Here is a 14018-nt window from a genome sequence, read left to right on the forward strand (position 1 = left end):
CAACACTTCCATCTATATACATGTATGTACAACACTACCATGTACACACACATGTATGTACAACACTACCATGTACACACACATGTATGTAGAACACTACCATGTACACACACATGTATGTAGAACACTACCATGTACACACACATGTATGTACAACACTACCATCTATATACATGTATGTACAACACTACCATCTATATACATGTATGTACAACACTTCCATCTATATACATGTATGTACAACACTACCATGTACACACACATGTATGTACAACACTACCATGTACACACATGTGTATGTACAACACTACTATGTACACACACATGTATGTACAACACTACCATGTACACACACATGTATGTACAACACTACCATGTACACACACATGTATGTACAACACTACCAACACTACAACAAAATAAATAAATAAATATGCAAATGTATAAATATGTAAAATACATATATTGTTTAACTAAAGTATATAATGAAAATAAAGTGAATAAATATCAATAAAAATATAAGATAAATCAAAACACATATAAATTTATAAAATTTATGAATAATTAGCTAAATAATCAAGTTTATTTAGTATAAAATCAAAACACGTATAAATATAAATTTATAACATTTGTTTTACTTTTTTACTTATGTATACATAAATGTAAACATAATATTTCCATATAAATATCAAGGTTTACCTTTTATAGGGCAAAAGTATATATTTAAAATAATAGTTCATTTAAAGTAATGAATGGAAATAAAATGAAAATAAAACATGCATCACATGAGGGGGGGTCATTTCAAGTCAATGCACGATGTATGGCTAGAGGAGGAGACGGAAATGATTTAACAAAAAATTAAAGAGGAAAACCTTCATCGCTGTGAGCACAAAACAGTGAAATGCAGTTTTACCAGGAATTAGAAAGAGAAACAGGAAGAAGAGCTTCAAAATGCTGCAGAAAATCCTCAAACGCAGGCTGCAAATCACCACATGGCTGGAAATGAGCGGCTCTGCTCATGATTTTCTGGTTTTAAATGTGCCAAAAAAGAAACAAGTCATGAAGGACACACAAAGACGTGGTTGCATCTGCACCGGATCACAATTACCTTAGATTCGATTCCTCTGTACATTTTTGCAACAGGGCCAAACAACACCAAGTCCACTTTGGTTGTTTCTGTATCTCCTGGCAGCAGGTTGCATTCGATGTGATAGCAGCTGTCAGCTTTAGGAGTTTTCACTGGAGAAGCATTTTTCCATGTTTTCAGTGTTGTTCTGGATGCTTGAGGGCCGGGAGTTTCTTCCCCTGAAAAGGACAAATGTTGACATACGAGATCAGAAGTAAAGGAAGGTTTATTTCTGCTGTCCAGCATCCACCTTATCAGGACCTCCTTCTTCTACCCGGTCAGACGCCCTTTTTAATTCTTGTTGTGAAGATTGAACAAGGTGGAAACATTCCTCAGAGATTTTCCTCCATGTTGACATGAAGCATCACACAGTTGCTGCACATCACCATGAGAATCTCCCGTTCCACCTCATCACCATGAGAATCTCCCGTTCCACCTCATCACCATGAGACTCTCCCGTCACACCTCATCACCATGAGAATCTCCCGTTCCATCTCATCACCATGAGAATCTCCCGTTCCACCTCATCACCATGAGAATCTCCCGTTCCACCTCATCACCATGAGAATCTCCCGTTCCACCTCATCACTATGAGAATCTCCCGTTCCATCTCATCACCATGAGAATCTCCCGTTCCATCTCATCACCATGAGAATCTCCCGTTCCACCTCATCACCATGAGAATCTCCCGTTCCACCTCATCACCATGAGAATCTCCCGTTCCACCTCATCACCATGAGAATCTCCCGTTCCACCTCATCACCATGAGAATCTCCCGTTCCACCTCATCACCATGAGACTCTCCCGTTCCACCTCATCACCATGAGAATCTCCCGTTCCATCTCATCATGATGAGAATCTCCCGTTCCACCTCATCATGATGAGAATCTCCCGTTCCATCTCATCATGATGAGAATCTCCCGTTCCACCTCATCACCATGAGTCTCTCCCGTCACACCTCATCACCATGAGAATCTCCCGTTCCATCTCATCACCATGAGAATCTCCCGTTCCACCTCATCACCATGAGAATCTCCCGTTCCACCTCATCACCATGAGACTCTCCCGTCACACCTCATCACCATGAGAATCTCCTGTTCCATCTCATCACCATGAGAATCTCCCGTTCCATCTCATCACCATGAGAATCTCCCGTTCCACCTCATCACCATGAGAATCTCCCGTTCCACCTCATCACCATGAGAATCTCCCGTTCCACCTCATCACAATGAGACTCTCCCGTCACACCTCATCACCATGAGAATCTCCCGTTCCACCTCATCACCATGAGACTCTCCCGTTCCATCTCATCATGATGAGAATCTCCCGTTCCACCTCATCATGATGAGAATCTCCCGTTCCATCTCATCACCATGAGAATCTCCCGTTCCACCTCATCACCATGAGTCTCTCCCGTTCCACCTCATCACCATGAGAATCTCCCGTTCCATCTCATCATGATGAGAATCTCCCGTTCCACCTCATCATGATGAGAATCTCCCGTTCCACCTCATCATGATGAGAATCTCCCGTTCCACCTCATCACCATGAGTCTCTCCCGTCACACCTCATCACCATGAGAATCTCCCGTTCCACCTCATCACCATGAGTCTCTCCCGTCACACCTCATCACCATGAGAATCTCCCGTTCCACCTCATCACCATGAGTCTCTCCCGTCACACCTCATCACCATGAGAATCTCCCGTTCCATCTCATCACCATGAGAATCTCCCGTTCCACCTCATCACCATGAGAATCTCCCGTTCCACCTCATCACCATGAGACTCTCCCGTCACACCTCATCACCATGAGAATCTCCCGTTCCATCTCATCACCATGAGAATCTCCCGTTCCATCTCATCACCATGAGAATCTCCCGTTCCACCTCATCACCATGAGAATCTCCCGTTCCACCTCATCACCATGAGAATCTCCCGTTCCACCTCATCACCATGAGACTCTCCCGTCACACCTCATCACCATGAGAATCTCCCGTTCCATCTCATCACCATGAGAATCTCCCGTTCCACCTCATCACCATGAGAATCTCCCGTTCCACCTCATCACCATGAGAATCTCCCGTTCCACCTCATCACCATGAGAATCTCCCGTTCCACCTCATCATGATGAGACTCTCCCGTTCCACCTCATCACCATGAGAATCTCCCGTTCCACCTCATCACCATGAGACTCTCCCGTTCCACCTCATCACCATGAGAATCTCCCGTTCCATCTCATCATGATGAGAATCTCCCGTTCCACCTCATCACCATGAGAATCTCCCGTTCCACCTCATCACCATGAGAATCTCCCGTTCCATCTCATCATGATGAGAATCTCCCGTTCCACCTCATCACGATGAGAATCTCCCGTTCCATCTCATCATGATGAGAATCTCCCGTTCCACCTCATCATGATGAGAATCTCCCGTTCCACCTCATCATGATGAGAATCTCCCGTTCCACCTCATCATCATGAGACTCTCCTGTTCCAGTTTCTCCATCTTCTATTGTCCAGTTCTGGTGAGTCTGTGTGAATTGTAGCCTCAGTTTCTTGTTCTTACTGACAGGAGGGAACCCGGTGTGGTCTTCTGCTGGTTCTGGTCCAGACAGCTGCTGCTCTTCTTCAGACCTTCTCTGGAAACCCTGGAGATGCTTGTGTGTGAAAATCTCAGTAAATCTTCCTCATTCTGATGCTAAGTTTGACCTCCAGCATATCATCTTCGCCATGTCTGCATGACTACATGCTGCCATGTGATTGGCTGGGTGAAACAGGCTTTAGCAGGAAGCTGAACAGGTGGAGCTGATGAAGTGGGCAATGAGTGTATCATGCAAAATTATTTCCACACTCTTCCACCCTGATTTAATTGAAATAAGCCCAAACTCACCTTGTGGAATAGCTAGAGCCACATAAACTGTCCACGTGACGTAATGGGAGTCGTCATCTGTTTGTGCTGTCACATCATCAGCTGAACTTGAGCTGTTTGTTAAGTCTCGGTCGTCGTCCCGTCTTATTTTGGCGACATCTTCAGCATCACAGTTTGGCTGTGAAGCACAAAGACTCGTCTCTGACATGCTGGCTGTGGAGTCTGACATCACACGATTTCACGGAAAAGACTGCTAAAAAAAAAACACATGAAAGATTAAGCATGGGACTTTTTTCCTGGTGCGTGCGTGAATGTTTTTACTTTTCACTCCACACAACAGATTTCATCTTCTGTTAACAACATGCTTCCTTGAGACACGACCAATACAGACCAGTAGCCACTATTTTCTGAAACAAGAGCAGTTCTGTGTTGGAAAGCTGGATTTATTCATTGACAGATATAAAATCTGAAGCAACAGTGCATGTATATTGTGTATAATGACTTGTTATGGCCCTGTGATGGACTGGCAACCTGTCCAGGTGTACCTGCCTCTCGCCCAGTGACAGCTGGGCTAGACCCCAGCTTTCCCTGAATGGAACTAAGTTGTTAAGAAAATGGATGAATGACTAAATGATTAATAATAGTTTGGTTTTATTGTGTATTATGGTTTGTGTTTAGGATGATATTGTAAAAAAAGGTGCAGCTAACATTACATTTTTCTTCTTCTTTCTTTGATTTAATTCATTTTTGAGAAAGAAAGCCTAACAAAAATAACAGAAAAGCGATTTCTGTTATTTTTGTTGGGCATTTTTCTAAAAAAAATGAATGAAATCAAAACTAAGTGAAACCAGTGGAGAGGCTGAAGCTTTCTCAGACAGCTGACTGGTCGTTGCAGGTGCTTCATGCTGTTGCATGGTTGAGGGTCGTGGACAGTAAGATGTCCTATTGGACCAAACCTCATGGTGGTCAGCCACAGGAGCAGAGTCAGCGTGAGTCATTCCACCATCATGTCCAGCCAAACAACGTAGGAATCATCCTGAATATGATGCAATAAGTCACCAGTATGACAGAAACAGCAGCGGTCACAAAGTAAAGAAAACTTCACAGTTTATTCTTTCAGTTTTAATTTTACTTTAAGTATTAAATTGAATTAATTCACTGTTAAGATTATAAATAGAATTAAATATTGATGTTGTTTTTTTTTATTTCCATTGTTATTACATTTTCTCTCTCTCTAGGAGGGCTGTATTTCACAGTTATCCTTCACATTTTTCACCAAAATTTACAACCAAGACTGCAGAAAATGATAATAAATTATTGAGAGTAAAATGTGGCTTAATAAGATTTACAGATCAATCAATTCTGTTTTACCATTAATATAATTTACATTTTTTGGGGGGAAATGGGGTATTGATTATAAGTGTGAATCTGAATTATGGGAGGTTTGTGATGCCTTTTGGTCTCCTATCCTCATGCCAACTGGTCCATGTAGATGGCTGCCATCTCTGAGCCGAGTCCTGATTCTTCCCGTATGCTCGGGATGGAGGACTGAAACAAAGTTTGGTTGGGATGCTGGGATGTTGCTTTAACTGAGTCAGTAATTGACTATTCATTATGAATGGATTCGTATGAACACACTGATATTTGTCTGTGGAGCTGGAGAACTTAGCCTAGCTTTTTATTCTTTGTATTTTATCATGGATAATATTATAGGGTGGGAAGGGAGAAAAAAAAAAACCTGTAGCACTTCATGGAAGGACCTGCATCCAACTGGACAGTCCACTAGCACCTTCCTACGATGTCCTCTACTGTTTGATTTGGTGCTTGTGTTGTTCTCACTCATATGTAAGTCGCTTTGGATAAAAGCGTCTGCTAAATGACTAGAATAGAATAGGATAGAATAGAATAGAATAGAATAGAATAGAATAGAATAGAATAGAATAGAAATGAAATGAAATGAAATAGAATAGAACAGAATAGAATAGAATGAAATGAATAGAATAGAATAGAATAGAATAGAATAGAATAGAATGGCTGGAACTGAGCATGTTGTTGTGATATGAAATTAATACACTCAAGTGTCATAATCAGAAGTTTTGATTATATAATTTACATTGTTTTTTGTTTGTTTTTTTAAGTCTGTTATAGCCATAAAAAAGCAACTAATAAAATGAAAGGGAATAGTAATAATAATAATAATAATAATAATAATAATAATAATAATAATAATAATAAACACTCATGAAGAAGTTGTTTGACAGGAACCAAATATTATTTTGTCTTTCAATCTGAGGAACTAACAACAAAATCCTTTCAAACTTTATTTTGACAGTTCATGTGAACAATCTAAGTTGATTTAATCATGTTTTACAATTTTTATTGTAAATTTAAAAGAATTTTAATCGTATCCAGTTAAACCTGCTGTTAAACCACAGACATGATGTTTAAACCAGTTTAACCAGAAATGAGGCTAGCTTAGCCTGAAACCTTCCGGTCATTTTAAATCTTCCCGGAAGTTGTTATAAATGCGGTTATTTTACGCCAAACATACCTTTCTTCTTTCACTTTAAGTGGAGATTAACTCCAGAGGCTGCAAAAGCTTTTTATTTCATAGTTACTTCGTCTGGTCACTGTTGTGTTATTGTAAAGGCTCGATGCTGACCGGAAGCCAAACAACAGCGCGTCGCCATGGCAACCGCGGGAGTGACGGAATGACGTATGCGTATGCGTAAGTAAATATGCGCGATGAGCAAACTTGATATTTTTTAGTTAAAATGGTAACGGAAATTTTATTTTATTTTATTTTATTTTATTTTATTTTATTTTATTTTATTTTATTTTATTTTTATTTTTATTTTTATTTTATTTTATATTTTAATTTTTGTTTAATTTAATTTAATTTTGTTTTGTTTTACCATAATTTATTTTAATTTATTTAATTTAATTTCATTATATTTCATTTTATTTTGTATCCTGATGTAAGTGAAATTAAGGCGCATTTCAAAATGAACACATTAACTGAAAACAACTGAACAACAAGGCTTACAATGAGTGAAGAACAAAAGAAGATAAACACTTTAACAAGTTCGTTGTTGTAGAGGATAAAACAAAATAAAAATAACAGAACAGAACAGAAAGAAGCAAGGTTCTTTGCGTGATGCCTTTAATGTGACCAAACGACTTCCTGTCACTTGACATAAGACCTTGTTCATTATGATTATCTCTTATCCATCATCAGGAGACTGCAAAGTTGCAAAGATGCAACAGAAGCTGTTCCGGTGGATGCAAAATATAAAAGCTGCTTTGATTAAATGCTTTAGGCATTCATTCATATTTTAATATCAAGAATATTCAGACTTAAAGGTTTGGCTTCAAAACATTATTCTCAACCTGTATTAATTTGTCACAAAAGCAAAAACGTTTTAAGGGGTGAGGCTGTGAGTTTTACTCTAATGATCAATAAACTGAGCCAGATACAGCTTGGCTGGGAACCAGCAGTTTGGAATGGGCTAAAGAGGGTGAAAGACGCTGTAAACAGGACTGGTTTCTGCAGACGGGACAAAATAACAGGTTTTAATGATCTTCTGGGTGAAACAGAAGAAGAAAAAAAACTTGATTTACCCTGAAAACAGTCCAAACTAAAACATTCTGCAGCTGAAAGTAGCAGCACAGCTTCTGCTGCAGAGCTTATTAGTCTCCTGGGCATCTTCCATCTTAACCAGGTCTGAACCAAGTGGATGGCAAAAGTTTACACACCTGGTGGTAATTACTCCATCCAGGCAGGAAAACGGTCAGTCTGGGAGCGTGTGTGTGTGTGTGTGTGTGTGTGTTCCACAGGTTGGGACCCCTGCTTGAGGATTTGGGGGCAGTGCTTATTTCAAATCTTTAACACGCCTCGTTTCTGGCTCCGCCAGTCAGCTTCAGCTCCATCTCCAGCCCTATTCCCAGTTCCAGCTCCCAGCAGCTCCCAGTCCGCAGACCCAGCTCGCTTTAGGGGAAGTAGAAAGTGTTGCAGGATGCTGCAGGAGGAGCACAGTGACTGCTGCCTTTGTGGACATGCTGCTGCGTGATGATGGATGATCCGTACAGCCGTCCGGCGCGCAGGACGCAGTGGATCGTCAGCACCCTGGCTTACCACTACGGACTGGACCGAGGGGTGGAGAACGAGATCATAGTTTTAGCCACCGGATTAGATCAATATCTGCAGGAGATTTTCCACCACCTGGATTACCAGGGGACTGGCAAAGTCCCCGCGGAGGACTTCAGCGTCCTGTGCGAAGTTTTGGGACTGAACCAGGACTCGGAGGACACGGAATGCGTGGGAGTTTTGGATAATGTGCCCAGCGAGCTCAGCTTCAGACACTTCCACGCCAAACTGTGTGGATACTTCAGCACCAAGGCGGGCTGTCCGTATGAGAAGGGCCGGCTGCTGGTGGGGAAGGACAGCGAGCACATCGAGACCCAGATCCGCCTGAGGAGCCCTCTGAAGCGGAGAGAGAAGCTGCTGTCGGTGGGAGCCAGCGGCTGCTCCTCTCCGTCCCCGGAGCAGCGACACGCCTCCGGCTGCAGGCTCGGCTCCTGCACCAGGGAGTGCTACGAGGAGATCGTGGCCCTGGAGGAAGCAGAGGACCGGATAGGCAAACTGGAGGATGAGAATGCAAGTTTGAGGGAGCTGATCGAGGACATGAGAGCCGCGCTTCAGAGCAGCGATGCCCGCTGTCTGGCTCTGCAGGTGAGCAAGACGTCTTGGAGGTGTGGGTTGCCAGGTTTTGTTTTCCCCAGACTGCTGCCAGGACATTTAAAAGCAAAAATCACAAACACACACACACTGGCGAGACATGAAAAGTAAAGCATCTTGATTAACCCTTAAAACTTCTTTTGTCCACCTGGTTTTCATCTCAACCTGAACCATCCTGCAGAATCTGACCCTTTACTCAGCATGCAGACATGATGTTTTCTTTATTACTAACAGGACTTTGTAGAAATAACACAGATATACAGGCTTTTTCTCATCTGCACATCATTCTCTCAAGTCTTAACTTTCAGAGGAAAAGATATTGGCACTGAAACAAACAGAAATATTTACAGTGCAAGAAAAATATTCTGACTGTTTTTGCTAAATGTGAGTCTGAGGTTTGCAGACAGGTTCATGTTTAAACACACTGCTGCATCTCAACATCAGGAATTCATTCATATGAAAGAAAAGGAAGTGGGCAGGTTACAGATCCCTGTGGGATGCCTCTGAAGTCTAGTTTGAAAACTATTTGCATTGAAACAAACACACAACAGAAACTATTTACATATTTTCACTTCTTTTTTTTTTTTACTTATTTCCATTTACTTCTGCTACTTTGTGGCTGGATTGTAAACCTATATAATACCTGGAAACTTCCCATAGATTGACTAAAGCAGGGATACTCCAATTGCTATAATATATACATTTTTTTAATGTTTAAAAATATAATTTTATAGACAACAAAGTTCAATTAAAAAAATTAATAAATTATGAAACATTAAATGAAGATACTAGTTATAAAGACTTGAAATACAGAAATAATTCTATTTAAAAATGTAAATTTTTATACATTAATGTCATATTTTATAACATTGTGACCCATTTTAATTACTATGTTTACTTTTAGGCAAATGTTTGCTCCTTTTATTGATAAAATTGTAGTTTGTGTCTCTTATATTGCTCTCATGTTTACTGAATTCGTCCAGACTGGACCATGTGGTGGGCTAGAGGCTATGATCCATGTTTCCTTCTCCTTCTGTAATTAAACCCTGGTTGGACCTGCTTTTATTGTGTCAGATGAGAAGATCTTCCCTCCTCAGGTCACCTGTTCCTCTTCCCTCCAGGTAGGACTGTGGAAAAGCCACTCCAGATACAAACCAGAGGAAGGACGCTTGGTGTCCCAGCCAAGACAAACTGTCCAGAACAGTCTGTCCAAGTCCAGCCTGCAAAGCAACCTGCAGAGCCTGCAGAACCTGATCCATGAGCTGGACCTGCTGCGTGGATCCAGAGACCGGCAGGTGGAGGAAGCCATGCTGTGTAATCTCAGACTGGAACAGGAACTGTGGAGCTCTAAAGAGACAGTGGCGGCTCTGGAGGACTGCACTCGGGCTCTGAAGAGGGAGCAGGTGGCCATGAGGAGGAAGGTGGAGGAGGCCAGGCAGGCGCTGCTCACTGGACTTGGCAAAGTGAAAGAGCTGGAAGCGAAGGCCAGTCATGTTCCGGTGCTGCAGAGGCACATTCTCCAGCTGGAGGCAGAGCTCGTCTACTACAGGTAAAACCCAGCACAAAACCCACGCTGCTTTATTTTATTGCCATGATACGGAACAAAGACGTCCAGCTGCTGGCAACCAAGCTGGTGAAGGTTTTAATAACACCTGGTTTGTCTTCTGTTGAAGTGCTGACCAAGCTGGACACGTCCATCAGCATTTACACATCCTGAACTTGCTGCTTCGGGTTATTTGCTTTGAACAAGCTGAATATTTCGTTGTACTGGCGAACGCAGGACGCTTCCTGTTCAGATGATGCAACATGGAGGAAATGCTGTTGTGGAACACAAATTCACTTTTACACATCCAAGTGTTTTTCCTTTTCCCTGCTTTAGGTTGTAAAGGTCCCATCATTTTAACCCTTTCAGTTCCCATTAATGCTCTGGACTCCAGACAGATGTTGGGAGTTTCATCTGTCTTCTGCGTCCTTCAGAGGTGTGGAATCCAGGTGCCATGAAGTAAAAAGTCCTGCCATGTTTTTGGATCTACCGGTGTTTGGAACCGGTGTTTTCACCAACAGGCTCGTCTACCTGCAGCTGATTAAATTCAGCTGGTTCAGTGACTGGTTGGAAAGAGCTGCCAGACTGGACTTTTATTTCATGGCACCTGGATTATTTCCCTCTGGCGTCCTTCCAATAACCCCCGGCTGCAGCCTGGAGAATGGAGCGGGCCTGGAAATTGGACAGAGTTGGATATCAAATGGGCATGGTTAGGGTTAGTGTCAGGGTTAGGGTTAATCCAATCAAAATGTTGAGGGGGCGGGGTTGGACATGCAGCCCCGCCTAATTCTCCAGTCTGCAGTCAAGACCCTCTCCATCCTTCTGGTCCTACCATGAACAAACACTGCAGTATCACCAGAAACCATGGTGGCAGTGTTGAGCAGTAGCTGACGGGGAACCCACAAAAGCAACCACGAAGAAGAAGTTGAGACATGTTAAAACTTTTTGCAGTGTCTGAATGTCCAGACAGAAAAAAAATAGAGCACTCAAAATTACCCACAACGCATCTTGAATAATAGTGAGCATCGATAGTCACTAGACGGGTCAATATCGACCACAATGCATTGCGGGCAGGAGCTCAAAGTGGCGCAAGTGACATAAATGTGAAAGCAGGTCAAGAAAAAAATATAAACAGTTCATTTTATGTCGTTAATTGTTGAATAAATATACAACAAATGAAGAATAAAACACAATTTTTTTTTCACATAATTTTGGATTGGATTTGGAACAAAGCGCAGTGGTTGCCATGGTGCCAGTCAGTAGCCACGTGATCTGCGACGAGGAGAAACTAGCCAGCTTCATGTCCGAATCGCCAACAGAATGAGTTGACTACGTAGCGCAGCCCTGTGTGGTAAACGAGGTTTTATGGAACAGAGTGGACATTCGGACACAGCCATTCTCTCCGAACACCTCCGTTTACTGCTCTGCTTCTTTTTATGTCCATTTCTGAGAATGAACAGGGAAGCGAACGTTTAACTCCTGCTGGATGTGTTGGCTAACAACCATGCTAACGTATGTAAGAGATGAGAAAGTAAATTTAGCAACTGCTAGAAGCGGATAATAAGCTTTAGTTATCTTAGTGACTGAATAACGGTTAAGGAACGGTTTCAGCTTTAGCTTGGTGGTAGTTTACAGGATACCATAGTTCGTATTTATGGGAGAACTGACCTGTAAAGTCATTTTTAATGGAGACCTTGGTGCTGTTGCAGGTAAAACATTGCTGGCTACAGATCAGCATAAAGGCATGCCTCCGAACATTACCCTGGTGGAAACGAGAGTTATTTTGCTGAAGTAAAGACAAAGTTAGTGATAATTATTCACCAGACTGCAGATGAAGGAATTAAAAGACGTCTTGTTGTAACTTTTTGTCATGTAGAATTCAGGCTGGAGGATTTAAACTGGGCATGCACCTCTCCATGAGGGCCAATCACCTGTTAGATTAGCCCAAAACAAGCCTGTCTGTCAGGCCCGTGACGGGAAATAAAGGCTTGCTTTGGCAGGTTATTACATGAGAGGAGCCTCTGTGGTTAAAGTCAGCCATAATGACTTGTAGCTCCTTCTCCAGCTCTATGAAACGACTCTGTTTACCTCTGGCTTTTAGCCTGGGGAGCTGGGCTGTGCCATTTTGAAAGCTTGATGTGGTTTACTATTCCAGTTTTCATCCCTGTTGTGTTTAGGTTTATTGGGCGGGCTTCGTGTGTGGCAGGACTGCCGCTACTGTTGGGAACTATTCATTTAGGTGGAAGTAAGGGTGTAATTGGACTTTCAAAGTACAAAGCTGTTGGTTTAGTGTTTATCTCTGTGTCAGTTGTCTCTGTTCTGAACATGTAATCTGTGTCTGCAGGTCTGTTTTTCTTCTATATCAGATGTCTGAGCGCTTGTAACCTCGACATGATACAGTTATGGAGTCTACAACAGAGTCATGCACCACACATATATGATTTAGGTGACTACTACCTGCATTTAGATCATCCTAAATGGTATTCAGGAACCACAAGTGTACCCTCCCTTTAACCCTAAACTCTACTAATCTATGCAGACTGAGTTCCAAAGTCTTTTCACTGTCATCTATTGATGCCGTAATGGTAAATAATTCAACACCACAAAAGCGGGTGAGAGCTCTATTGAGTGAGAACCTCAACAGACTGACTGTTCCCATCAGTCTCTGCTCACCTCTTTCTCTCTGAGCCCCCAAAAGAACAATACTGCCGTGTCCTACAGACCTTAGCAACCAAACCCGTGACGTTCCTGACTGAAAGCCTCATCCACATCTCATCCAGCAACTCGGTTAGAAGCCAAGTCCCACATGAGCTGCTGGGTTGTAAGATCTCCGCAACATAAGTGTTTCTTTTTTATCCACTTTTATTCGTTTATTTAGTACTTAGTGACTGGGATGTTTTAAACATTCCTCCGATAACTCTCCAGTGTCATGCGGATGGAGTGGCATGTCAGAGGTCGGCTGAAACAATTGGCTGTAACTTGAAACCTGGAGCTTGATGTGACATAACAACGAGATTAATCAAAGTGCTCCTGAATCTCGGTGATCCAGAAGCTGTGGATCCTGGAAAATTACAAGCGCTTTGGAAACAGATGAAGATATAAACATTCAACAAACACCGCAGTATAGCCAAAGCACTGTGGGTTCATCATCAGAATAAAAGCGTATCCTTATGAAATGAATGTATGACGAGAACATCGGCTGGAATCCCTGTATAAGTGGATATGAGCTGCTCCGTGAAGGTCTGACCTCTCACACTGCTTTTCAGGTTAATAAGTGGGACGCATGGAACAAGGACCAGGAAGGACTTTGGAAAAGTAAAATTACATTTTTTAACAGAAGTAATGGGAAAAAAGACGCTGTGTAACTTTTGACCACTAGGGGAGCTAAACCGTAGCCTGTAAACAAAGAGATGGGCGGAGCCTCCATGACGTCACCCGTAGGTTTCTGAAGAGCTGAACTGAAGCTCAGTGGGCGGTTCCTACCATCACCATCTTGACAGCGTCAAGCCGTTTCGTCTCGCCTGGAAAATACAAATATGGGCAAAGAGGTGGAGCTGAGAGGGGGGCTGTGAGTGTCATGGTGCATAATTGACATCAAGCAAGCTGCCTTTAGCTAAGAGCTAACCGAGCTAACCTGGAGCTAACAGTAGCTAACCAGCTAACGGAAGTAAGCGGACTAAAGCTAAGTCACGTTGTTAACCGGCTAAAATCCGCGGTTGTTCTACGTTTTTCTAACTTGAAGCG

At 42.4% G+C, this 14018-nt stretch overlaps 1 protein-coding gene across 1 annotated transcript in view; it reads left to right on the forward strand.

The window, feature by feature from the left end:
- Positions 1 to 7963: 7963 nt before the first annotated feature.
- The window catches only part of efcc1 (EF-hand and coiled-coil domain containing 1), a 28915-nt gene continuing 22860 nt past the window's right edge, over positions 7964 to 14018 (forward strand). Inside the window, exons 1-2 of the mRNA XM_079242632.1 lie at positions 7964 to 8725; positions 9853 to 10280. Coding sequence (XP_079098758.1) covers positions 8063 to 8725; positions 9853 to 10280 — 1091 coding nt within the window. The 5' untranslated portion in view covers positions 7964 to 8062. The remainder of the gene's footprint in view (positions 8726 to 9852; positions 10281 to 14018) is intronic.

The sequence above is a fragment of the Telmatherina bonti genome (genome assembly GCF_933228915.1).
Source record: "Telmatherina bonti genome assembly, chromosome: 6".
Classification (NCBI taxonomy): Eukaryota; Metazoa; Chordata; class Actinopteri; order Atheriniformes; family Telmatherinidae; genus Telmatherina; species Telmatherina bonti.